Here is a 27032-nt window from a genome sequence, read left to right as displayed (position 1 = left end):
AAGGGTTTTAAAATACTTTTATTTGCAAAAATAAAAATAAAATAAAACTAATCTGAAGGAGGCTCCTTCTTCTTTCTTCTCGTCCCTTTTGAGTGAGTTCCAGGCTCTGTTTTTTCTTTGCCATGCTCAGTTTGTTGTGTCAACCATTCTTTTTCTAGCTGTTTCAACATGTCTGCAGTGAGGAGGCCTTGCTGCACCAATCTGGAAGCAAGAGATTTCTCTTCCGCGTTGGAGGTAGGTGGCTCCGTAGCTTTACTCCCTAAAGTTTTGGTGCTACGCATCCGTCTAGCCTGGCTCTTTAAAGCTCCTGACAATCGCGACTGGTTCTCTGCTGACAAGCTCTCCAAATTCAACAGTTTATGTGTCTCAGAAATTTTAATCAGTTTGGTGATGTTGTGTACACCTTCTTGGATAATGCCATCTAGTTCTTTCTGGAGGTCTCGAATAAAGTTGGCATCTGGAAACATATCTATAAAGCGGTAGCTGGGAAAGAGAAATATTATGTTATAGCAACAGTTCTTATCAGTCATTGGACTTATCTCCATGACTTAACTACTTCTTGACACTCACTGATCCCACATGTTGTTTTTGCAAACTCTGTCCAGTGCCTTTGCTCAACCTTTGTTTCTGCCCCAGCACACCTGAGGAATATTGTCATTATGAGGGTAGGTCATTACTCGTATCTTAAGTGATTCCGATATGCTCCCCTGGTGGGACATGCCCTACCTTTGAGAATCAATGATCTAGGGACGCCTGGGTGGCTCCGTAGTTTTAGCACCTGCTTTCGGCCCAGGGTGTGATCCTGGAGTCCCAGGATCAAGTCCCACATCGGTCTCCCTGCATGGGGCCTGCTTCTCCCTCTGACTGTGTCTCTGCCTCTCTGTCTCTTTCTCTCTGTGTCTCTCATGAATAAATAAAATATTTTTTAAAAAAAGAGAGACAATCACTAATCTAGCACAGTACCTTTCAAATGTTAATGTACAAGGAAATCATCTGGGGATCTTGTTACAATGCATCTGATTAAGTCTGGGCTGAGCCTGATATTCTCTAGTTCTAACAAGCTTCCAGGTGATACAAATGCTTTTGGTCCAGGGACCACCATTTATGTAGGAAGGATCTGTAAACCTTCTCATCTACCTATCCTAACTAGAATCATAAGAAGTCCTTAAGTCATTTTTAGAATGGATATAAGCAAGGCTCAACAGCCATAATGGACAATAAGCATAATATAGAGCACACTGCAAAAATATGTCTATCTTGAGGGAACAAAAGATCATTCATTCATTCATAAACCTTTGATTTCCCCTATTACTCAGAATAATCAGAGTCCATAAAGGAAAAATCTGATACCTTAGCCATAGGTAAAGATCCAAGACATCATGGACAGCTTCTAGATCCATGAGGTCTTTAATATTCTTAGGTGGAAGTAAAGGCCATTTAATATATCGGCGTAACCATGAGAAGGTCAGCGGTTCATTCCTGCTATACTGCCTGGCAAACTGAAAGAGAAGAAAAGAGTTTGGTAAAAAACTCAAAATTCACTTAAATCTGTGATTAGAAAAAGAAAGCACAATAAACCATTAACTGTTATGTTTTAATAAAGTTCTTTATACTTTTCTATATTTTTTAAGAACCTTTAATACTTTATAAAGATACTTTGAAAAAATAGGGGTTTCCTTCACTTTCCAAAACCAGGGCAATAATATGTGCATCCGAAGTTGTACAAGAATGAACTTTCCAGGGACGCCTGGGTGGCTCAGCAGTTTAGCACCTGCCTTCGGCCCAGGATGTGATCCTGGAATCCCAGGATCAAGTCCCACATCGGGCTCCCTGCAGGAAGCCTGCTTCTCCCTCTGCCTATGTCTCTGCCCTCTCTCTGTCTCTCATGAATAAATAAATAAAATCTTTACAAAAAAAAAATAATTAATTTTCCAGAGCCTATGTCTGTTAACTTTTATGAACGTTTAATGTTCTAAGTTCTAGACAGACATTGAAGACTCTCATTTCTACTCTTTCATTAAACTACAAATATGAGCTGTATCTTTCTAATGTTCTCCCTTATCTTAGAGAAACTCTTTGAGGCGGTTTGGTGCAAGGTTGGGCATGAGTCAATCAAACTGGTAAAGAGACTACCTCTTCACTCAGCTGTATTGTTTTGGCCAAGCCACCACTCTGCGCTTCAGCTTCCTCTTTAATACCATAAGACCATCAGAACTCCTTCTTGAACCACAGGACACTGTTGGGAGAATGTGGCTGGAAAACCAGGCTGCTCCCAGTCCCCAACAATGCTAAGCATTATTACACATCAGACCACAACCATATGAAACAGATATGATCTATCTATAGCAGACAGACCACAACCATATGAAACCTCTAGAGCAAAAGTTTAAAATCTTTAGCTTCAAAAATAAGCTGATTTCAAATGGTTCATTTCTTAATTAGGGAAAATTATCCCTAAATGTTTAACCTAAGCAAGGTCAATTCTTCAGAGAGGCAAAGCAGTTTTAGAACAACTGTGGTTAAATAATGTTATGATTTTATTAAATTCAGTCGTACATTCTAAGCTTAATAAATGCCAAACAGGATAGCCAAGAAGACTGGAAATCTGATGATACTAACCTGCTAAACAGGACAAGCCAAACTCAATTTCTCTTACAAAGACAGGGTCTTTAATATTTTTTACCACATACTGGGGGAAACCCAGTATATAAAAGAGTTAAATACAGAGCTGCCCAGAGAAGGGAAGGGAGAGATGCCTATCGGATACCTCTGTCCAGTAGCCAGCCCCAAAGGAACTCCCTAGAACACTGATTCCAAACAACTATCCTGGAGGGCATTAGAGGCCATCAATGAGATTGAGCTCTTTTATAGTTCAGTAATAATAGTGACAAGGAAAAAGGAAAAATCTCTACATTTCACATAATAACTAGTTACATAACATATAAGCAACTGTTAGACTGTACCATTCCAGACTTCTTACTCCTAGTAAAATGCTTCTGCTTCATTAGAACAGCTGTTTGGAGGATGGTATAAACAGATTGGGTGCCATGGACTGAAGGTCCATCTAGGTCAATGTATAGCATTTGAGACTTTGTTCCATAAACCTCAAACTTATCCTAACTCTCCCATAAATGCCAGCTCTAAGAAACACATTATCTAGGTAAATACCTGGACATGAATACTCTAAGACATATTAATGGGAAAAGAAAAAGGCAAGTTGTAGAATAATTCATTAGAACATTTATGGGAAAACACACCCATGCAACAAAACTAGAATTTCTATATGTACACATATGTAGGCAAACACAACAGAAGAGGTCTGCAATGACAAACTGTTAACTGTAGCTCTGTTACAGACTGGGATTGGGGGTGGTAACCCAATTTAACTTATCTGTAATGTTTTAACTTTGTGCAACGAGAAAGCATTTATGTAGTACTTATGCAATTTTATTTTATTTTATTTTATTTTTTTTTTTTTACTTATGCAATTTTAAAGTAATTTAGAACATAAATTTAGAAACAGATTTGGTAGGAACCCAGCTAGTATGCAGAATGCTGAGTTTTACAGAGAAGACAGTAGTGAGACTCTAAATTTGAGGAAGATTCAAGAGGAGGCCTTCTGGGGGTATAGTGGGATGGTGCCCCAGGCAGAGGCAATAGGAGAGAGGCAAGGGCTCGATGAGGTGAGAGGACATGGCAGGGGGCTGGAGGTTCAGCTTCCACTACCCTTCCCTATCCCCCTTGTGTATCTTGTGTTCCTCAGAAGACAGTGGTTTGTACCCTATGCAAATGAATGAAAAGAAAAGGGGCTGGAAGCTTGGCACCAAACTCATCTAAAACCACAATCTCTGGCTCAGTGCCATATAATTAGGAAAACTGAATACTACTGCCACAGTTACCCCTATACCCTTCTCTTTCCAAAAAATAGTAACCATTGCCATCAAGAAAGAAGTATATCGGGGCACCTGGCTGACTCAATTGGTAGAATATGTGACTCCTAATCTCAGGGTTATGAGTTCATATCCCACATTGGGCATAGAGCCTAGTTAAAATAAATAAACAAATATTAAAAAGCAGTCCCGGGCAGCCCGGGTGGCTCAGTGGTTTAGCGCCACCTTCAGCCCAGGGCCTGATCCTGGAGACCCTGGATCGAGTCCCACATCGGGCTCCCTGCATGGAGCCTGCTTCTCCCTCTGCCTGTGTCTCTGCCACACGCGCTCTCTCTCTCTCTCTCTCTCTCTGTGTCATTCATTAATAAATAAGTAAAATCTTAAAAAAAAAAAAAAAAAAGCAGTTAAAAAAAAAAACCCCACTTAAAGAAAAAAAGGAAGAAGTATAACATTAGGCAAAGACACACTTTCTTAAAAAAAAAATTATAGTTGTTGTTTCAGATTCTTCACAAAGGCTACCATATAAACCTAAATACAAAACAACAGTTCCCCTTTCCCTCAAAAAATTGCCCTGTAGGAAAAAAAGAGCCATTTTATATTTAAGTTCTTATATAGTATCTCATACCGAAAACTCTCCAATTATTTTACTTTGAATAACAAAGTATTGTTTGGGGAAATGCACAGACTTGAAACAACTCAAAATATAAAGACAAAGGCTTACCTGTAACAATGAAGAACAGACAAAGGGCTGCTTCTTATTGATAGGAGCTGTGCAGAAAACATACCTCACTCGTAGACTTAATGGAATATGTTGGATCAACTCTGCAGAAAATTTAAAATCATCCATATTGCAGACAAAATACTGCCCATCAACTTGTGAAAAGTCTACAAAAATATCCTGGAGGGGGAAAAGATGTATTACTGGACTGCCTAAATGGGCATGAATAGAGTACTCAACTCTACAAAAGACAATCTCTTTAAGTCTCTAACAGTTTTCTAGTAAGGCCTGCTTAATTTGCTGTCTTCACAAGCTAGAAGACCTTCCCCACAGCCTTCCCAACCTGAAATACTCAGAAAATTCCTCAGGACAAAAGTCCCAGAAGATTCTGAGAGAAAGTTTTCACTTTCAAGATAAACTTCACACAGCAATGTCACAAAAACAAGACTTTCCACTGATGCCCAGGACACTAACCAGCAATTGTCTGACATATTAACGTTTTTAGAAGAGATTTTAGATGTTAGAAGAGATTTAAAAGTGAGTTTGTACTTACAATGAGATTAGAAAGTGTTGTATCAGGGAGATGGTAGGCAAACATTTCAATCTGTTCAGCAGTTGGATGAAGACCGGCTGCCTTGAGTAAAAGAAAGAACTGTGAGTTTTTTTTCTTTTTAAAGGAAAACTTTTCTTAAGTTATTTCTAAATAAAGTCCTATATTCAGGCTAAGTTCTCACCAAATAAGTTAAATGACAAGAATTTGAATAAAAAAGAAAAATGCAACATCACTTTCCCATTTATTACCAATTAAGAAAGCTGATGAGATGATTTAGTAAAACTAAGCAATTATACCTACTGAGTCACTAGTCAATCTTTCATATATATCTTAGTTGTACTCCTAAACTCTACGATGACCTGAGTACCAAAACTGCTTTCCGGGGTCTCAGTTATCTTCACTCAACAAAAATAAACAAGGAAAACCCAATCACTTTAGCCAAGGCAATAAAACTGACAAACATAAATAAATACAAGAGACAGTGTCTAAACTGGAGGCCAGTGATCTCTTCAACGACAATCCAGTATTAATAAATGCCTACAGTAAGTATATGAGGGTGAGGGGGAGAAAGGGAATGAGAAAGAGAAAGAGCAAAGGATGAATAGAGGAAAGAAGTGAGACCTGGATCATGGGAGGAGGAAGAGTATAAGCACAGGAAATAAGGTGCACAGGAGAAAAGTGGGGGCTGTGTCATTGTCAACTGCACTCTTCACAAAAGCTACAGGAATTCTCTCAAGCACAGAATTCCCCCAGGAAATGTTTCTTTGCATCATCTCCTTTCTATCCCCCTTACCAGTGCCACTGGAAAGTGAGAAGAGCCACGTTAATCTCTAAGTGAATTTTCCAAGCAACTTAAATTGTAACAGTTTGTTTAAAATATACAGGCTGCTGCCTCATTAACTGCACTAACCAAAACTGAAGCTTGTCCTTACTGGCTCAAGAGTTTCTTCTACATTCAAGTTTCTCAAAATTCTTCATTTTGATGTAACTGTGTGTCCACCAGAAGTAAATATCCCCCTACCCCATCCATTGCTTAGACTATAGAAAGAGGATGCCCAGGTGGCTCAGCAGCTGAGTGTCTGCCTTCGGCTCGGGTCATGATCCCAGAGTCCTGGGATCAAGTCCCATGTCGGGTTCCCTGAGGGGAGCCTGCTTCTCCCTCTGCCTATGTCTATGCCTCTCTGTGTGTCTCTCATGAATAAATAAAATCTTTAAAAGAAAAAAAAAAAAAAAGGACTATAGAAAGAACTAAAGGAAAATCAGGTTCACTAAACTTATTCAGTCTGAATCTTTCACTTGCACACTCCCTCTGATGAAGGGGTCCCTATGCCTCTCCAAAGCAGTAAAGTAGGGCTTTCTTGACGTGATTTTCATGACACAAAACTTTCTTTTGCTTTTTTCAGTTTCCAGGTGTCAGAGTAATAGTTTGGAAGGTGGGTGAAGGAAGGAACCACTGTCCTCCACAGAGAAGTAATTAACACATTACACCTTACCTTTATAGGATTCACAGGCCTTTTCAAAATTTCCTTTAATAAACTGAGGTCTTCTCGATTCATTGTTGTCACTTCTCCTTCTTTGTATTTTGAACTGAATCTACCAGCTCTGCCAGCAATCTGCAAGGCCTGAGAAGTGGTAATCGGTTCTATTTCTTTCTCTCCCTTTTCATTGATGGTGGGTTTTATAAGGGAGTAAAAAATAATTCTTCTTATGCTCCTGAAATAGAAATAAAAGCACTCACACAGACTACTATATAAAAAACTCTCCATCATTTGAGTCATTGCAGAAATGCTCACTGCAATTCTAGTTTAGGCTTGCTTACAATCTTACAATCACTGTTTACAGAATAAGGAAAAGAGTTTTGTCAGTAATTCTTTTCCTTCCCATTAAAAAGTATTTTTTTTAACAAACACGTAAATTTACTAAATATCATTAAGCTGTACATTTATAAGGGATAAACTGTGGAATATGTAAATTATCCTCCAATAAGGTACTGAAAATCTTTTTTTTAAACAAGTAAACTACATAAAGTACTCTCAGGCTGCTTTTAAAAGTTGGCTGTTATCCCTGGGTAGCTCAGTGGGTTAAGTGTCAGACTCTTGATTTCAGTTCCAATCATGATCTCAAGGTTGTGAGATGGAGCCTCATGGTGGGCTCTGTGATCAGCAAGAAGTCTGCTGGAGATTCCCTCTCCTTCTCCCTCTACCTCTCCCCTCTCACATACTCTCTCTTTAAAAACAAAACAAAAGAATTTGGCTGCTATTAACAGCTTTGAGTAGTTCTTTGATTCATAAAGGTATAATTGCTTTGATTACCCAGAGAGGAATATTTAGGCATAATACTGTTATTCCTAGAGCCAATGGCTAGCCCCACATTCCTAATGGGCATTCATTCACACACTTGCTGAAAAACTGAAAATATAGTGAGATAATATAATAGGTTAGTGGTAGGGAGTATCACTCAAAACTCCTAGTGCTATGTGATACTTTCTTTTTATTCTCTCAAGAGATGAAGGCAAGATAAATCTCAGATCTGTATTATAATACCCACTGTCCTAAACCTAAGTACTTGGTCACTCTAATGCCAATTAGAAAATGTTTAATTGCCATCCAACCCATTGAATATCCATGATCATTAAAAACAAATTACTTACAAATTAAGTCCCATGCCAATTGCATCTGTAGCAACCAGGATTTTACAAGGATCATCAGGATCATTAAACTTTTTTGCTTGAGCAAGTTTGGTCCCTAAAATAAGAACAGTTTATGTTAGGTTCAGTGTTTTAAATCTTTTACCACATCACACTAAGTATATCTTGGAACTCCTCACCTTCTACTCTCTATTTTTATAAATAAAACTCATTGTTTCTGTGCACCCGGGTTTTTCAGTCAGCTATAAATAACCAATTCTTGGCTTCAGCGCAGGTCATGATCTCAGGGTCATGAGAACAAACCCCACGTTGGGTGAGCATAGAGTCGGCTTGGAATTCTCTCTCTCCCCCGCCCCTCCTCCCTCTGCCCCTCTCATCCCACTTGCACTCACACACACTCTCTCTCTTACAGAAAAGAGACTTCAGGACTACAACTTCCCAATTACCAAGCTCATATTTCACATTTGAATGTTTTTGTTTGGTTTGGTTTTTAGAGAGAGACAGAGAGCACAAGCCAAAAAGGGCATAGGGAGGCTCCAGGCCCACCTCAGAGCCCAATATGGGGCTCAATCTCATAACCCTGAAATCATGACCTGAGCCAAAATCAAGAGTCAGATGCCTACCCAACTAAGCCACCTTGGCACCTCTTTAATGACATTTCTGTAAGAAAATCATCAACTCAACATTTAAAATACAGTCCAACAACAGCAGCAAGAGCTATGAATAATTTAAAAACTCTATTCCCACCAAAACAAACCAGGGAAATTTTATATGACCCATAGCAAATGATTGTGCAAACAACTTAATATCTTTTACTGTGCTTTCTATACATAGCTCAGCATAAATGCAAAAATTAGAGACTTCATATCCCTTTATATTCCCATATCCCATCACTGTTATGATGAAAGCCAATAATTACCAGGTGGGAGACTGCCATATATAACAGCTGATTCCAATCCTCGAATTTCAATCTGTCGACTCACAGAATAAATATCATTCTTGTTAAAACAGACAATGCAGTCCCCAGGCCGAAGGTTATCTAATGATTCGAGTGCATGATCCAGCACGGAAATGGGGGTAAGCCTCTTATAGTTTCGAACCTATAATAAAGACATGACATTGTAAATTAAAGACACCTAACTCAACTTCTTGTGACTAATAACTAAGTGAAAAACTTGCAAAGCCGGGTGCCTGGGTGGCTTAGTCGGTTAAGAGGCTGCCATTGGCTCAGGTCATGATCCCAGTATCCTGGGATTGAAGGACTGAGCCCCACACTGGACTCTGCTCAGCTGGGAGTCTGCTTCTCCCTCTCCCTCTCTGCCAAATAAATAAATAAAATTAAAAACAAAACAAAACAAAACAAAAAACCTTGCAAGGCAATCAAAAGTAGCTAAAACTGACAGGTTCCAACATTTTTCAAAGGAAAAATACAGAAAAACATTTATTTTCATATTATGAATTTTACCATCAGTTCTCATTGGTATTTCTTTTTTTATAAAAAAAAAAAAAGATTTTGTTTATTTATTCATGAGACACAGAGAGAGAGAGAGAGGCAGAGACACAGGCAGAGGGAGAAGCAGGCTCCATGAAGGGAGCCTGATGTGGGACTCAATCCCGGGTCTCCAGGATCAGGCCCTGGGCTGAAGGCAGCACTAAACTTTGAGCCACCCGGGCTGCCCTCTGATTGGTATTTCTAAATTAATAAGATGCCATAAAGCACTTCACAAATTTTTAAAGTACTTTCATATATATTCAAGTTTCATGGCAATTTGGTAACATCATAATGGTTATTAGCTATTATTCCCATTTTATGAAAAAGTAAATAGAGCCCATATAAAGACCAGGTCTGATGAAGATTCTTTCAGTTTTAATCTTCCATAATTTGCCTAAGAATGCAAAGCTGTTAACAGCAAACCCTAGAACGCAGAATTTCTTCCACTACATTCCAGCCTCTCCCTGAAAGCTGAACACAAAACTAATGGACCAATTTTTTTTTTTTTAATTTTTTTTAAAATTTATTTATGATAGTCACAGAGAGAGAGGCAGAGACACAGGCAGAGGGAGAAGCAGGCTCCATGCACCGGGAGCCCGACGTGGGATTCGATCCTGGGTCTCCATGATTGCGCCCAGGGCCAAAGGCAGGTGCCAAACCGCTGCGCCACCCAGGGATCCCTAATGGACCAATTTTTAAATATTTCCTCATCTTATTCAAGAACTATAGTAATAAAAAAAAAACTAGGATTAAAAAGAAACTCGTTACTTTCCTACTCTATGAATTTGAGAAAGGGATATAAACTATCTCTAGCAATTAGATGTAGATCAAAGGCCCTAATACCTGACATCTGAAGCTCTGAAAACCATGAACTTTTGCTAAGCTTCAAACTTCCAACATTCCTGACTTAATTCTAAAGAGATCTGCTCAAACTCCAAAAGGTTTTGTCAAAAGAAGATGAAGAGAGTCTCTTGTATTTTTGGAAGGCTTAAGGGATGGGGCCATTCTGTCAGGATTTCAGATCATGAGATTCAATCAAGTATGTATGATCTAGTCAATTGTGAGGAAATGAAGCTTTCTTTTTAGTTAAGTTCTGATTTTGCCACTATTTGGAACCTAAGAAGCCACTGCTGGGGTACTCTAGGCTATTTGCTGTGCCACCTTGAGAACAAAACATATAATCTAGTACCTCCACTTCTTCCCCAGTCGTGTACATAAGCTCAGTAACCAGGTCAATAGCAGCAGATTCTCCACACAAATGAACTTCTTCAGCACAAAGTCCTGTTAAATGCAAAATCGGTAGTTTTTTAAAGATATGAAATTAAATATGTAACACCTTATGTAGCAAAAATACTTTAAGTTTGCTTTATGACTTTACCAAGTGTTTTCATCAATATTATCTCTGTGATGCAAACCTCAAAACATCTTTTGGTGGGCAAAGATTATCTCTATTTTTATAAATCTCAAAGCTTTTAAACTGCTTTGGTCCAAGGTTTTGAGTCTATTAGAGGGTGAAACCACCCAGGACCAAAACCTGGTATTCTGATGGTTAGCAATGAATCTTGTACTTGTGTTTTTCAAAGTAGGCTCCAGGAAATCACTGAGGTACCTCAGAGGTTAAGGACTGGAGGGTAAAAGAAACTCCAAGCTCCTAACCACTGAGCAGATCCACTCTCATCTTATAAACTTTAATGTATATGCTTTGTTTGATGAAAGAATTCAGCTACTTGTTTTTAAATTTGAAAGCACCTGCCCTACAACACAATGATCAAAAATTCACTCTAATATCAAGCAGTGGAAACATTCGTTCATGTCCATGTATCTCAAGAACTCCAATTCCAGAAGCCTATCCTAAAGAAACAAACTAAATAAAAAGCTATGGCCACAAAAATTTTTACTGTAGTTCTATCGGTAATAGAAAAAAATGTTAACTCTATGGGAAAAAATAGTACAGCTCTTTAGTGGAGAACATACAGCATTAATATGTATGTGATATGAAAAAAAGTATGAAACAAGAGAACTGAAGAAAAGCAAAATACAAAATAATACATTCACAAAACACTATATGCATGAGGAGAAAGACTGCCAAGAAACACCACTGTCAATCCTGGTTTGTAAAGATAGCAAGATTGAAACATTTTAACTTTAACTGGTTATGCTAACTTTATAGTAAGAAAATTGGACTTCTCATTATTAAAATAATATTTAGGATAAGAACTCCCACCAGGCTAACTTTTTTATCTGATTTGTATCAAAAAGAGAGGATCCTAGTGACTCTATTTGGTAATGTCAAACAGAGGAATGAAACTCCATGCACATGTCAAAAAGCATAGATCTTAGCATTAAGACCACTAACCTAGAAGTGCTCTGGTCCAGGCCCATCCTCTGGCTGGATCTTTAATCATTTGAATTTCGTCAATCACGGCCACTTCATCTACAATAAGAAGTTATCATGAGCAATTCAGTCTACTTAAATAGTTATGAACAAATTATAGCACCAGAACTCAAGCTTTCATCATCACCATTGTCATTCATTAAGCACTTCTTTTCTGGCAGGCTTGTTCTAAATGCTTTACACTGTAACTCATTTAATCTTTACAACAAACCTATGTGATGAGTATCATCATCTAGCCATTTTACAGAATAAACTGAGACCCAGAGAAGACAAGTCACTGGCCCAACGTTACAGAGCATCTGCAGTGTACGATCTAAAAATATGAAATTCAAACCCAGGCCACCTAGCACCTAGTAGATTCATTTGTCCTATTTTCTGCAATCTCAGAGGCAGCCTAGAGAATCTGCTTAATAAGAACTAACACACCCAGGCACAGGTTCAGTCACTTGAGCATCTGACTCTTGATTTTAGCTTGGTGTGGTGGGACTGAACCCCACATCGGGTTCAGGCTTAGTGGGGAGTCTGCTTGAGATTCTCTCTCTCTTCTTTTGTCCCTCCTCTTGCTCACACACATGCTCACGCTCTCTCCCTCTCTAAAATAAATTAAAAAAAAAAAAAAAAAAAAACCTCACTCACAGAGACGTAAAAAAAAAAAAAGAAGAAGAAGAAGAAGAAATTATGCTTCCAGGAACAAGAGTAGACAGCCCTGCAATAAATGAAACTTCTCTATCACAGGAACCCAGAGGGGTGCCAGGAGCAGAAAGTGCAACAGAAAGTGTAATTCCCTAAGCTCTAGCTTTGCTCATTCTTAGGGGTTTCAAGCTCATAACTGGCAAAAATTAATACCTCATTTTTTTTCTAATGCCAAAATGCTTTCAACCATATAATTTTCTTCTTAAGTCATATAAATTATATTTTACTTTACTTCCTCAAATACCAAAGAGTTGAGAAGATCACACTTAAAAAAAATTAACATGCCCACTATAACAATTAGGAAACAAAAGAAAGTTCATTTTATCCTGAACAAACATAAGAACATTATTGCAACTGGGTACATAAAGACAAGATTAGAAAAAGAGGGGAAGAGGGAATTTTGATTTATAAACATCTGCGCTATCTAAATTTGTACAATGTGTTACTTTTATAATGAACTCATTTTTAAAAAACTATCCATTTACTCAGAAAGTTGATTATTAAAATGAAAAAAGCTAACCAAAGTGCATAATGTATAATCCCTATCTATTTAAACATACACACCCATAATGCACACATAAGTATATGCATACACAATACAAACACAAACGTAGAAGAAATCTGGAAAATACACACCACAGGGTTAACACTTGTTGATTCTGGATGGGTAGGACTAGGAGGCTATGGGTTTTTTCCTTCTCTTTGCATTTATTTTTATATTTTCTATAATGAAGATATGATTGCTTGCTGGTAAGGAAAAGTTAATTTTTATTTAAAATATTTTCAAAACTATTTAAATAGAAATTCATTGCAGTGCGATATGTAATAGTGAAAAACTTTAAACCTAAATATTCTTTAGTAGGGAATGAATAATTTTAGTCATAAAATGGAATTTTAGTCAGAAGTTTAAATGAATAAACTTGATATATATATTTAAGATATACACAATACATGTATAACAAGACTAGATCTAGAAACACGCTATGTAGAAAAAGCAAGTTATGGAACAATAATACGATATGATAAACAGGTCACTGTTTTATTTATTTATTTGAGAGAGAGCACAAGCATGGGAGAAGGGCAGAGGGAGGGAAAAGCAGACAGCCCACAGACTGCTCCACCACCAGGGAACCCAACGCAGGGCTCGAAACAAGGACCCCGAGATCACAACCGGAGCCGAAAGCTGAAGCCCAACCAATGAGCCACGTAGGTGCCCCACATCAATGTTTTAAAATACACAGTCTAGGGGTTGCCAAGCTGGCTCAGTCAGAAAAGCACACGACTCCTGATCTTAGGGTTGTGAGTTCAAGCCCATTGGGTACAGAGATTAGTAAATAATAAATGCACTTTATTTTTTTAAGGTTTTATTTATTTACTTGAGAGAGAGCACAAGCGGGTGGGGGAGGGCAGAGGGAGGAACAGACCCCTCCTGGTGAGCGTGGAACCTGACCTCGGGCTTCATCCCAGGACCCTGGAATCATGATCTGAGCCAAAGGCAGATGCTTAACCAACTGAGCCACCCAATTAAAAATAAATTCTTGGGGCACCTGGGTGGCTCAGTCAGTTAAGCATTTGGAACTCCTGACTTCAGCTCAGGTCATGATTTTAGGGTACTGAGATTGAGCCGCGCCCCCTCCACTCTGCCCCTGTCAGGCAGGGAGCCTGTTTCCCCTCTTCCTCTGCTCACACTCTATCAAATAAATCTTTTTTTAAAGGTCTTTAAAATAAGTAAATAGATAAATAAAATACACGGTCTACAGTACTGACAGGTAATATGTATCAGTGATATAAAAAAAGGAAAGATATGTACCAAATACTTGATAGCAGTTGGATCAAAAGAGGAATTGAGTTGAGGAGTGGTACAAGGAAACATCATACTTGTTAACGTTTTAGTTCCTTGAAAAGAAAAAGGGAAAGGAACATTCAAAAGCAAACACCATAGCGAGTTTGGCATTTATCAGCAGTGGTGAGTACTGAGTACTTGTTGTCCTGTTCATCTCAATTAAAAAATTTTTTTACAATAAAAAACATATCTCATATGTTCATCTGTATTTTAGAATAGAAAATTACTAAATCATAAAGTGTTTTAAATGGCACGTACGTTACATGTTGGCAAACTGAATTTAAATAAAGTAAAAATTAAATAAATGGCATGTACATACAAGGAGTTGTAACACTGCACATCTCAACTGTACAAGCAACATGGGCTGCCTGTTTCCCATCTGGTCCTACGGTCACACGTTCTTCACCTGTTACCAAGTCACATGGAACACCCTAGGATGACAAAAAGAAATCTGGAGTTATTACCACCTTTAAAATAATAGCAAAAAGAAGTTTTAGGTGTTTAATAGAGTATTCTCACCATTACCATCAAAATTATTCCTAATCCTGTATAGAAAATGTTTACAAAAAATAAAAGCAGCTGTCTTACGTAACTTACACAAACTTGGAAACATCTCAAATCAGCTAAATTCTTGAGTAACAAAACATGAGAAATTATAGCAGTTTCACTTTTTAATTTTGTAGGTTTCCGTACTATTTTGGTTTATTAAGATAAAATGAACATGGATTGTTTCTATATTCAAGAAAATATTATAAATAATATTTAAGAACATAAAGACCTCTTAATAGAATTCCTTGAGAAAGAACAACATTAATACTATGGTATAATAGTTTGGCCAGGACTGAGGGGTTCCTCAGTCAGGCTTTTGGTGCTAAATGTGGGAAAGTCCAGGCAATCTGGGACAGCCTGTTACCCTAAAGGCCTGAAACTAATCATGAGAAAATATGACATATCCAAATTAAGTGACAGTTTACAACACAAATAACTGGTAGTCTTCCCAATGTAAAGGTTATAAAGGACAAAAAGATTCCTGAAGAATCATCCAAGATTAATGGAAACTAGAGACATGATAATGAAATGCAGTGTTGAGACTGTGGACAGAATCCTAGGGGGTTGGAACAGTGGTGATGGTGTTATTGACAACTGGCAAAAATTTAAATATAGATTGTGGATTAAATAATAGTATTGTCAATATTAAATACTCTGCCTTAGAGAAATACCATGTGGTTACATAAAAGAAAGTCTTTGTTCTGAGGAAATACATTCTTACTTATAGATAAGGAGGCATAATGTATGCAAATTATTCAGAACAAAAAACAGAGAATAAAAATTATCTTCCCAAACCTATTCATCTCACATTACAAAGTCATAATAAAACAATGAACCAGAATGTGGCCCGTTTAGTGAAATGATGCCTCAGACAACAGGGCATTCAGTCCTTTGCACATCTCAACAGGTGGCTTCAGTCTTTATCATTAGTTTTAGTTAACAGATCAGAGGTCTTAATTGAAAAATAGATAAATATCATAACAGAGTAGGTTAACTCAAAGAAAGCAAAGGAGGGCCTCAGAAGAGAAGAAGTGTCAACTATATCAATATTTTATTTCTTAAAAATATAAATAAAACAAGAAGTATGGTGAAATGTTAGAATCCAATTCAGGTTATCTGCATGTAATTCAGGTTTGGGTTATTGCATGGGCTCAGGCTACTTGCATGTAATTCTCCACATTCCTCTGTATTTGTGAAATATTCCGTGATACTGTATCCCATTTATTCTAATACACATTTTTTTTCTCATTTTAGTATCTCTGAAATAGATTATATCTTAACAATTGATGGCAGGTCAGAGTTCAGTTAGCAGTATGTTTTTCTTTCTCAGTTGTACATAAAATAACGGTGTATCTTACGAAGTACAATGAACTATGGCAACTTTTGTTAGTGGTAAATTACTACATGTGCCCTTTCCCACCTCCCACATTCACCCTGCTCAGCCCTCTCAAACTAACAAGAAAAAGAGCAAATATTTGGTAATATACTGACAGCAGCATTACTCTTTTCGAAGATCTCATGTGCCAGTAATTTTAAAGGGCCACAATACACTCCAGATTTTGCTGACAAGTATTTCTGGATTGCATGGTAAGTCTTGCCACTGTTTGTGGGGCCTGAATGGAATATTATCTTCCGCTGTATAGCTCTGGCTTCTGGGTACCTAAAACATAAGTAAACAGTTTATTCCCATTAACCTCAAAATCCATCCTGGCAAAACATCAACTGAAAATGATTTCAATGAAACATCCTGTTAATATTCACAGAACAGGATCTTTGGAAAACTAAATTAAATGACGAGTTTCAGATCCACACTAAAATAATGACTGTTTTCCAAGACTGGCATTTACTAACTAGAAGACAGACAAATTTAAATGCAAATCAATTTCTTTGATATTTTTGCCATTGTACAAGTCCCTTCTCTTCAAGAGTTACTTAAATTTAAACTGCCATCAGCTCCACAGATATGTTGACATCACTTCCACAACTCTAAATACAAGACCCTGTAAGTAAATATTTCTAGGCTTCTGAATTTCAATATATATAATGTAATAACTGACTCTTCTGTTTCTGGCCATGATGAATGGTTCGGGACTTGCCCTCCCACCACAGAGAAGTACAAAACTGGACAAAATACATGCTGCCACAGCTGCTTGGGGGCATAAACAACAGGCAGTGTAGGACTACAAGCCCTGAAACAAAGGAACACTTGAGATGAGCCCTACTGCACTCCAGGAGGGCACAGGAAAGTGGAACCAAGAAAAGTATGACAGTCTCAATGAGGTGAGCAGCAGAGATCAAATTCAGAGACACTAAAGCAGGTGGAATTTGAAGGTCAAAGTGTGGAAGAGAAGAAAAGGTTCAGTGGAGGGGGTGCCTTGAAGTCTATGTGAGGCATAGAAGAACCAGTACCAAGGGCTGGACTGAACATTGTACAGGGCCTAGCAAAGAACAGCTTGCTAATGGTTTGAGCAGGAAGTCTCAAAGAGGCAACAAAGCACTAGATGTTGGAGTTCCAGCCACAGTGGCGATAGTGGTGAGAGCTCATTAACATCAAGGAATTCAGCTGACACTAGAGAGGCCACATTTAAATTGCAGGGCCAACACCTTAAGTATAGATTTGTCCTAATAAAACCTACAGCCTAACTTGATCAGAATCAAATGGAGACACCTGAGTTAATTGCCCGTTTTTCTAAAGATAACAACTCCTAGACTCCTTATAATTATCCAGCCTACAATAAAAAAAAATGTAGTGATCGCTAAACTTCCCAAGATTAGAGACTATTTCAAATTCACAAGTAAAGAAACTAACCAGTTAGGTGGTATTCTTAAGTCACTGATTTTACGTAGGTCATCCTTACATTCCAACACAGGAAATATCTGTTTCGCATGTCTCAAGAAAAATGGAAATAAATCATCCACATGAGCTGAAAAATAAAATACTGCATTAACATGTGCAACCTACATGTTATCATATCCAGGCTTAGTGAAACTTCCTTCTTAGCGAGCTAGTCAAAGGGACATTGCCAGAATAAAAAGAAAAACTCTAGAGCAAGGAACTCTATCCTTTTCTCAGATCCTGCTTTGTCTTATGTTTTCTTCCTAATTTCACTTATGTTTTCTAGCAAAACAGCAAATTGGCTGTCAACTATCACATTCTACTCCTCTAATATAAACAGGTAAAGATCAGCATTGGTGAAAATAAAGAACCTGGAAATACACATTAACAAGAAAACCCATGGTTACTTAAGAGAAATGCAGGTGCTAACACTTTACATTTAAAAAATATAACTAGGGCAGCCCCAGTGGTGCAGCGGTTTGGCGCCGCCTGCGGCCTAGAGCGTGATCCTGGAGACCCGGGATCGAGTCCCACGTGGGGCTTCCTGTGGGGAGCCTGCTTCTCCCTCTGCCTGTGTCTCTGCCTCTCTCTCTCTCTGTCTCTCTGAATAAACAAAATCTTTTAAAAAATAAAAAAAATATAACTAAAGCCAACCTGCTGATGGGAACACAACAATGATGTTCTTACATGTTTTTTTCTCTTATAGCAAAAACTCTATCCTGATATGAGGGAGCAAAAAAGTCAGTAGCAATAACAGATGGAATCCATCATGGATCAATTCTATCTTCTGTGTGAGTCCATGTCACTGTGGCCCAGCAAACACACAGTAAAGAGCATAAGGTCCCAGGCTCTCTCCAGTCTAAGATGGATGGCTGATTTAATAACTAGTACAGGGACCCACTATTAAAGCAAAACGACCTAGGGACGCCTGGGTGGCTCAGTGGTTGAATGTCTGCCTTTGGCCCAGGGTGTGATCCCAGGGTCCCAGGAAAAAGTTCCACATCAGACTCCCCGCAGGGAGCCTGCTTCTCCCTCTGCCTATGTCTCTGCCTCTCTCTGTGTGTCTTTTTATTTATGAATATACAAAACCTTAAAAAAATAAAAATGAAGCAAAACGACTTAGGAGGCCTCCCATGAAAGCACAGAATTGTTTACAGAAGGTGTTAACAGGGCCCATTCTACAAGAGACAAGCTCTGATTGGAAAAATAAACATGAAGCATGGGAAGAAATACAAAGGATACTCAACACATTTCAAAAGAGATTTTTAAAAGTCTCTACACACTTACCTGCACTGAAGCAAATATCATTCAAAATGATGTGAATATCCACATCCAGAGAATGAGACTGCATGATATAATTTCTAAAGCTGATGAAAGCTTGATGGAAGAGACGAGCTGCGGGAAACACAAAACCAAAATAGGTAGGGCTTAATTTTCATTTCTCATTTAAAAGTGTGAGAAACCTAACTCATCATAGTGTCCTTTCTTCTTTTTCTTTCTTTCTTTTTTTCTTTTTTTTTTTTGGACCTATAACTGGCTTATTATGAAATCCTACAGTGAAATCCTAGTGCAACATGAAGGAAAGGTGAATACACACCTCCTTTGCCATGTGTCTGGCTCACCAGGTATACCCTGCCAAATTCCTTCCAAGACCGAAGCAAAAGTCAGAGACCTCCTCCAGACAACATGTATGTACTTGTTTCCCCGGCACACTAGGTCTCACACAAGGCTGACAAAGCTCTAATCTAAGAAATAATAAAATGTCTCTAATGGAAATGCCATTAGCCTTACCATCAAGTCCATAATCAGCACCCAGCTTCTGAATTTCTTTCCTCTTGTAAAACTTGTCTAAGATCTTCTTTACTTCATCTGAAAGAAAGATTTGCTTAACATTGGTTTTTCCAGATGGAGAAATGCTGAAAGAGCAAAAGAAACCTGAGTCCTAACACTCAAGGCACCAATCTATGAAGTGTTGCAAGTACTCAAAGGTTTAGGTCGATCAGAAGCTCTTTATGGTTTGATAGTGCACTGGAGTGTCTAGAAAAACTATAAAGTCAAATAAAAGAATGTTTCTGTTATACTGCAGAGGGATAAGCAAGGTGTCAGAGGATTAGATATCATCCTTAGCCTTCATCAGGCCACTCTTAGATGACCATATTCAGTTTCATTTACTTACAACCGTTCTAAACACCTCAGAGTGAGCAATTAAAAGGTTATCTAGAAAGAACCAGTACCATAAGGACCAGATCATCGTGCTTTTATGCAAATGACTAAAGAGATTGGGGATGATCTTTAGTTTGAAAAAGATGATTTTAAGAATAGATTATACTTATTTTGTTCTAGATGGCATAATAGTGGGAAGTGAGGAATGCAGATTTCAGTGAAATTTATATAAGAACTTCTAACAGAACAGTGAAAAGGGGCTGTCTCAAAGAAGTGTCAGCTCCTTGTCACTCTAAGTACTCAAGCAAGGCTTAGAAGGCTGTATTCCAAGGGTGATGATAGAGGAGGGGAGGGGTACTGGAGGGGAGGGTAAGTTAGATGGCCGCTGAAATAATACACCAGTATGAATCAATAATTTCATAACTGAAAACATTTTAATCAATCAAGCTGCAATTTTATCAACATCGTACATGTTAAATACTACTGCATTATTCCACAGAGATAAACATTCTAATGATCCAGCCACACACACCATATTTCTGGGAAAGCAAGCCAAAATGGAGGATATAGTCTTTGCCTATGAAACACAGAAAGGCCAAGTGGCCTGTGTTTCTACGTCCTGCAAAAGTACCAACCACATCTTCATGTAGTGACAATACACATTATACGTACTGAAGAAATTAAGCCTGAAAAAAGCATCCCACTAATGAAAATTTGTTTTACATAATGAAAAATTTTTAAATCAGTGGCTTAGGCACTAGATTTACCCACAATGAAATGTGAATTATACACATATATACATATATATTACCTATCACAGGCAGCTATCCTGCTATTTCTGGGTATGTTACTTTATACCAATGGGGGCAATGGTCTCGTTCCATCAATAGTGGAAAAATCAGTGACAAAAGATTGGAAAAAAAGCACATGCAACTGCTTGGGGAAATTCTGCAGACCTATAGACTCGATATAAACTGAAGACATCACATTTGTTTAGAATTAACCCATTTTCTACAACTAACCCTCCAGTGTTAGGCAAGAAATCAAGATACTTAAGGAAACTTTACTCAGGACACTTTATTCAAGCATAAGGTTTCTCGTGCTAAGTGAAGGATGCTAGTCAAGAAGGACCATACTACTGTATGATATTATTTATATGAAATATCCTAATAGAAACAGAATATGGGCAGCCCCGGTGGCCCAGCGGTTCAGCACCGCCTTCGGCCCAGGGCGTGATCCTGGAGACCAGGATTGAGTCCCACGTCAGGCTCCCTGCGTGGAACCTGCTTTTCCCTCTGGCTGTGTCTCTGCCTCTGCCTCTCTCTCTGTGTGTCTCTCGTGAATAAATAAATAAAATCTTAAAAAAAAAAAAAAAAAAAAGGAAAGAAAGAAAGAAACAGAATGTGAGGGCAGCCCGGGTGGCTCAGCGGTTTAGCACCGCTTTCGGCCCTGGGCCTGATCCTGGAGACCCGAGATCAAGTCCCACGTTGGGCTCCCTGCATGGAGCCTGCTTCTCCCTCTGCCTGTGTCTCTGCCTCTCTCTCTCTCTGTCTCTCATGAATAAATAAATAATATCTTAAGAAAAAAAAGAAACAATGTGAATTAACAGTTGCCATGGTCTGGGTGAAGTGGAGTAGGACTACAGGAATGTAGAGTGACTACTACTGGGAATGAGATTTCTTTTTGGGGTGATGAAAATGTTCTAAAATTAGACTATGGTGACAGTCATACAATCCTGCAAACATACCACTGCACCTTTAAATGGATTAATTTTATGGCATATGTTATTTTTTAAAGCTGTTGTAAAAAATTAATATTACCTACACAAAAATCTCTGTATCAACACTTAATTTTACCTAAAAGGATGTTCCAAATCCACTACCAATTTTTGGAAAAGAAAACTGCAAAAAACATTAATGGAAATAGCACTAATTTTCTTTTTAATTTACAAAAGTATATGAAAACATAAGTTTTGTTTTTCATAAAAATTAAGCTCTAACAGTTTCACTATTCTTAACAGAATGACCTGATTTTTGGTCATAATTACTTCTCATTAAAATTAACAGTGATTAAAGGAGACACCCTCTGGATTTCAGCCACAGTAGAAATGACTCAGTCACTACAACTTTTCACCAGGTAATAGCGGTCTTCTAGCTTCCTGCAACGGGAGCCTAGGATTCAATGTGGCTATGTTGGGACTCAACTACATTTGCTAAAATTAAGAGGCGGGCTATGCTATAAACTCTAAGACAGCTACATTGTTTTAAATGATTACATTTTCTTTCTAAAGAAAACAAAACATTCCAGACAGCCCATCAGGACAGGTTCTCTTCTAAAATGTGAATCTACCTTACCTGAGGGTTACACAAAAATAATAGTCCACTTTACATCATGATAAAGAACAAATTACCCACTACCAATTGGGGTTGCTTAAACCATATGCTTTACCCATTTTGTTAAGATGTTTTAGTTCACTCGTTTCACTGTACACATCCATAATTAATGAGAATCCCACCTCAGTACATCAAAACTACGAGCTCACTTGAGGGCTGGAGAAGCAGATGGAAAAGTATACAACTCAACCTCTCTGCATAACAGAATTGGAAAGGCCAAAGCCACAGTGGAAATGCAGGTGGAGGGAAGTGATAAAAGTTAGAAGATCTCTAGGATCCACAAAGGAAAGGCAACATCAATCCTGAAGAGACTGTATCAAACCACTTAGTGGTGGCATTTAGTTCCTATCCCTCTAATATTACAACTAGTATTACTACCCCAGTCATTGAATATGAAGATGTACTAGAATATTGTTTCTAGTAGTGGTCAGAACTCATGCTGAAAACTTTTTTTTCCTTTCCAACTTTTTATTTAAATTCCAGTTAGTCAACATATAGCCTAAAGAAAAAAAGCTAAGGGAAAAAGCCTTGTTGATACACTAACCTAAAAATACATTATTTTATTAAATCCTCACATCAACCTATTTATAGGTTGGGTAGATTATCTAGGCCTCTAGGGGAATAGTTTTCCCAGTTTCTACACATCAGATTCCTCCTGCAGGGTGACAATTCAACTTTTAATTCCATTTTTCAAACAGCAAATGTTTAGTACAAATATTAGTCTATATTTTTTCATCCCCTTACATTTTTCAAAGTGCTTTGCTAAACATGTCCTGATGATCACAATCCAGAGATGTAAGCAGAGAAAATATTATGCCAATGTTACCAACTAGGAAATGGAGAAAGGTAGGTAAGTGATAAATCAGGCCAATGGAGAAAAGGTAAGTAACTTGTAAATCAGGCCAATAATTTAAGTGCCGTATGACTATCACAAATATGCACCATCTTTCTACCTAAAGTCAGTCAATCGACATCCACATGACTAAATCTGTTATAATCAACATGAAAATATAGACAAGTAGCTATTCAGCACCTCCTGTGTGACTAAAACAATGTTTGGCACATAGTAAACATACAGATCAGTTTTTATTGGAGGTAAAGACACTGTCCACCATATAAGGGTTATTAGAAAAACTGAGTCATGTGCTTACAATGGTACCTGTCTCTAGCAAACACTCAATATTAGCCACTGCTTAAAGAAAAAAAATTTACACAGGGGTATTCTAGGCAGAGGAAATAGAATGTGTAAAAGGCCTGGAGCCTAAGTGCAGATTTCATCAATATGACTGAAACATGGTGGGCAGCATGCAATGAAGCTGGAGAGGTACCAGGGCAGACCAAGTAGGGCCTTACAACCCATATTAGTGATTAAGGACCCTTTTAAACTGGGAACAATGAAAAACATTAAACAATTTTTTGCAGGGGAGCAACAAGTTTCGATCTTTTTAAAGAACATTCTGGGGGATCCCTGGGTGGCACAGCGGTTTGGCGCCTGCCTTTGGCCCAGGGCGCGATCCTGGAGACCCGGGATCGAATCCCACATCGGGCTCCCGGTGCATGGAGCCTGCTTCTCCCTCTGCCTGTGTCTCTGCCTCTCTCTCTCTCTCTCTGTGACTATCATAAATAAATAAAAATTTAAAAAAAAATTAAAAAAAATAAAAAAATAAAGAACATTCTGACTTCAGGTAGAGAATGGAATGGAGATGGGCGCCTGTGTGGCTTGGTGGTTGAGCGTCTGCCTTTGGCTCAGGTCATGATCCCGGGTCCTGGGATCGAGTCCCACAGTAGCCTGCTTCCCCGTCTATGTCTCTGCCTCTCTCTCATGAATAAATAAATAAAATCTTAAAGAAAAAAAAAAAAAGAGAATGGAATGGAATGATGAAGGTGTTCTAGGAGACACATAAGAACTATTTCAACAGTCTGGTCAAAAGATGGAAGCTGGTGCTTTAGGCTAGATTAGTTGCAGCAGAGAACGAGGTGAGTGAATTAATTCGATACTTACTGAATACTTGGGAAGTAGAATCAACAGCACCAGTCAACTGGACTTTCTAATGCACTGATGTAGCAGGTGAGGAATGGGAAGAACCAAAACTACAAGGGGTTTTTTTTGTTTTTAAGTTTTATTTACGGGATCCCTGGGTGGCTCAGCGGTTTAAGTGCCTGCCTTCCGCCCAGGGCGTGATGTTGGAGACCCGGGATCAAGTCCCACATCAGGCTCCCGGTATGGAGCCTGCTTCTCCCTCTGCCGGTGTCTCTGCCTCTCTCTCTCTCTCTCTCTCTCTCTCTCTGTGTCTCTCATGAATAAAAATAAAAAATAAAAAAAAGTTTTATTTACTTAAGTAATCTCTACACCCAATGTGGGGCCCAAGCCCACGACCAGAGATGAAGTTACACGCTCTTCCGACTGAACCAGCCAGGCACCCCTAGACCACTAGGTACCTGGAGAAAGAGCATGTTGAGGGGAAGGTAAGTTCTCTTGGACATATGAAGGTCCGGTGTACATAATAAATCTAAGTGGAAATACCTGGTAGGCAGCTAAAGAAGTGCTGAGAGGAGTCCAGGCTAGAGACAAAGATGAGGGAAATACTGACTTGAGGAGAAAGGAGAGAATGCAGAATAAGAAAAGCAGAGTGACACAGAATATAGTACGCTTTTTGAACTGAGAACAAGCCCAGAGACTGGGAGGTGGAAGCTTAACTCAATCTCTATGTGAAAATCTGTTATCTTAACCATGTGGCTATATAGGATTGTAGTAACTCACTGTTCTCTGCAGCCCCCCTTGCAACGCTGAATTCCAGTAAATTCAACATCTGGACCAATCCCAGCCAAAGGAAACGAAAAATCCTCCAGCACAATGGACTCAATGAGATATCTAAGCATTCTTCACCAGAAGAAACCCTGGTGCTGACAATCTAGATCTTCATTCTATCTTTTTTTTTTTTAGATCTTCGTTCTATCTTACTAGGTGCATCTACACCTTGAGGTAAACTGGAATAACTGCACAAAATATAGAACTTTGTATATTTAAGTATAATAAATAAGGCAAATTATCTCACACAAATTACTATGCCTTAAAATAATAAAGAATGAGGAAACTGTTGTTTAATGGGTTTAGGTTTTCAGTTTTGCAAGATGAAAAAGTTCTAGAGATCTGTTTCACAACAATGTGAATACACTTAATGGCTACTGACCTGTATACTAAAAATTAAGATGGTAAGTTTTCTTACGTACTTTTTGCCACTTTAAAATAAATAATACCAATAATCACATTATTTAAATCATCAAAATAATATAGATTTCAACTCCAAGTTAAGTGAAATGGCTTGCCTAACACAGTCATTAAAGAGCTGGTTAAAGAATAACACATACTGAATTCCACCACATTTTCCAGTGAAAGTGGTGGACCCCAAAACAAGATTTAGCCCATAGTATGCTGCAGTTCTACATGTATTTTTTAAGATTTTATTTATTCATTCATGAGAAACAGAGAGAGAGAGGCAGAGACACAGGCGAAGGGAGAAGCAGGCTCCATGCAGGGACCAGGATGACGACCTGAGCCAAAGAAAGATGCTCAACCACTGAGCCACCCAGGCGTCCCTGTAGTTCTGTATTTTTAAGTTACAACAGGAGTCACCCGTGTTGCTTGTTGACCTGAACTGCCTGAAGACAGCTCCTGGAGAGCTAGTGCCCTGCCAAGCTACACCATTCCCTCACCCTCCCAGGGCTTCATTTGGTCAGAGGATCCCTTGCCTCCCTAATCATCCAGAAACCGAAAAGGTACAATCCTATAATCTGAAATTCCCCTTGAGACCATTTGCACCCTCGCTGTCAAGCCCATCCAAAGTTAGTTGCTGCCGGTTGGCTGATACTGAGCGATTCCTCTCTCTCTCTCTGGAGACCTGGATGATCAAGGATCCCACCTTTGCCGAGGAACCCCTTCCCATGTTCTACCTTGTATTACAGTTGGTTATCCATACATCCTTCCTCCCCGCGAGACTGTTAAGTTTCTGGAACGTAAAGGATCTGGGCCTGAGGCTGGTTCCTCTTGGCAACTACCATAGAGCCTAACGGTGCCGGGATGCGGAGATGCCAGTAATGACAAGGAATCCCGAAAGAAATCCTCCTCCGGCTTTTCACTGACCATTCCCTTGCCCCTTTCAGGGGCAATAGTTCTGGGCAGCGGAGGAGGAGCAAAGAAGGATTCTAGAAAAAAGCGGTCGTCCACCTAACGACGCAAGAAAAGTGAATCGTCGCATCAGATGAGGATTTAGACGACTCAGAAAGGAAGGCGTGAAAGGGAAAAAGACCACTCCTGGGGCAGCGCGTGAAAGGATAAACAAGACGCAGTCCCAAGCCTCGGGGGGCTCACGAACCAGCGCGGCAGGCAGACACGGGCAGGCACGACGGCAACGCGCGAGGGGACCCGCGGGCTCCAAGGGAAGGTGGTGCAGCTTCCTCGCGGCCACGCCCCCCGCCGGGCCCCGCACTCACTCTTATCCAGAGGGCGGGTGAGCTCAGCCCCGACGTCGCCATCCGCGCTGGGGCCCTGAGGTTTCACAGTCAGCGGTACGAACAAGGACGTGTTCGGGGCTTTGGAGCCTCCTGAGGCAGAAGAGGAGGAGGCGGAGGCTACGGCAGACACGCGCCCTAGAGCCCCAGGAAGGGGTTCAACGCGGGCGCGAAGAGCAGAGCAGGCGGCGGCCCGGTGGCCCACCCGGCGCCCCGCCGGGAGCCGAGCCCACAACAGGGCACACCTGGGGAAGGACATCGAGGCCACGGGCCCTAAAGGAGGCTGGAGGGAGCCGCCGAGACCTTGGCGGTGGACAATGACGTGCCCCGCCAGCGCCTCCTGTCCAGAAA

At 39.3% G+C, this 27032-nt stretch overlaps 1 protein-coding gene across 4 annotated transcripts; it reads right to left on the bottom strand.

Moving 5' to 3' along the window:
- SUPV3L1 (Suv3 like RNA helicase) lies at positions 1-27032 on the bottom strand. 4 transcript variants are annotated; one of them, XM_072823389.1, is made up of 15 exons: positions 26664-27032; positions 19408-19485; positions 18904-19011; positions 17590-17704; positions 16272-16440; positions 14551-14662; positions 11657-11734; positions 10490-10581; positions 8728-8908; positions 7812-7905; positions 6655-6874; positions 5162-5242; positions 4612-4788; positions 1351-1499; positions 1-483 (listed from the first exon to the last, which is right to left on the bottom strand). In XM_072823389.1, the coding sequence occupies exons 1-15, from the start codon at positions 26938-26940 to the stop codon at positions 48-50; spliced, it is 2367 nt and encodes a 788-aa protein (XP_072679490.1). In that variant the 5' UTR covers positions 26941-27032; the 3' UTR covers positions 1-47. The 4 variants fall into 4 exon arrangements, with proteins under 4 accessions (XP_072679490.1, XP_072679491.1, XP_072679493.1 ...); XM_072823390.1 differs by lacking the exon at positions 26664-27032 and adding an exon at positions 26124-26142; XM_072823392.1 differs by lacking the exons at positions 14551-14662; positions 16272-16440; positions 17590-17704; ... (1 more) ...; positions 19408-19485; positions 26664-27032 and adding an exon at positions 14199-14272.

This window comes from Canis lupus, chromosome 4 (genome assembly GCF_048164855.1).
Source record: "Canis lupus baileyi chromosome 4, mCanLup2.hap1, whole genome shotgun sequence".
Lineage (NCBI taxonomy): Eukaryota > Metazoa > Chordata > Mammalia > Carnivora > Canidae > Canis > Canis lupus.
The sequence above is the reverse complement of the archived record's forward strand: the minus strand, read 5'-3'. Positions and strand labels throughout refer to the sequence as shown.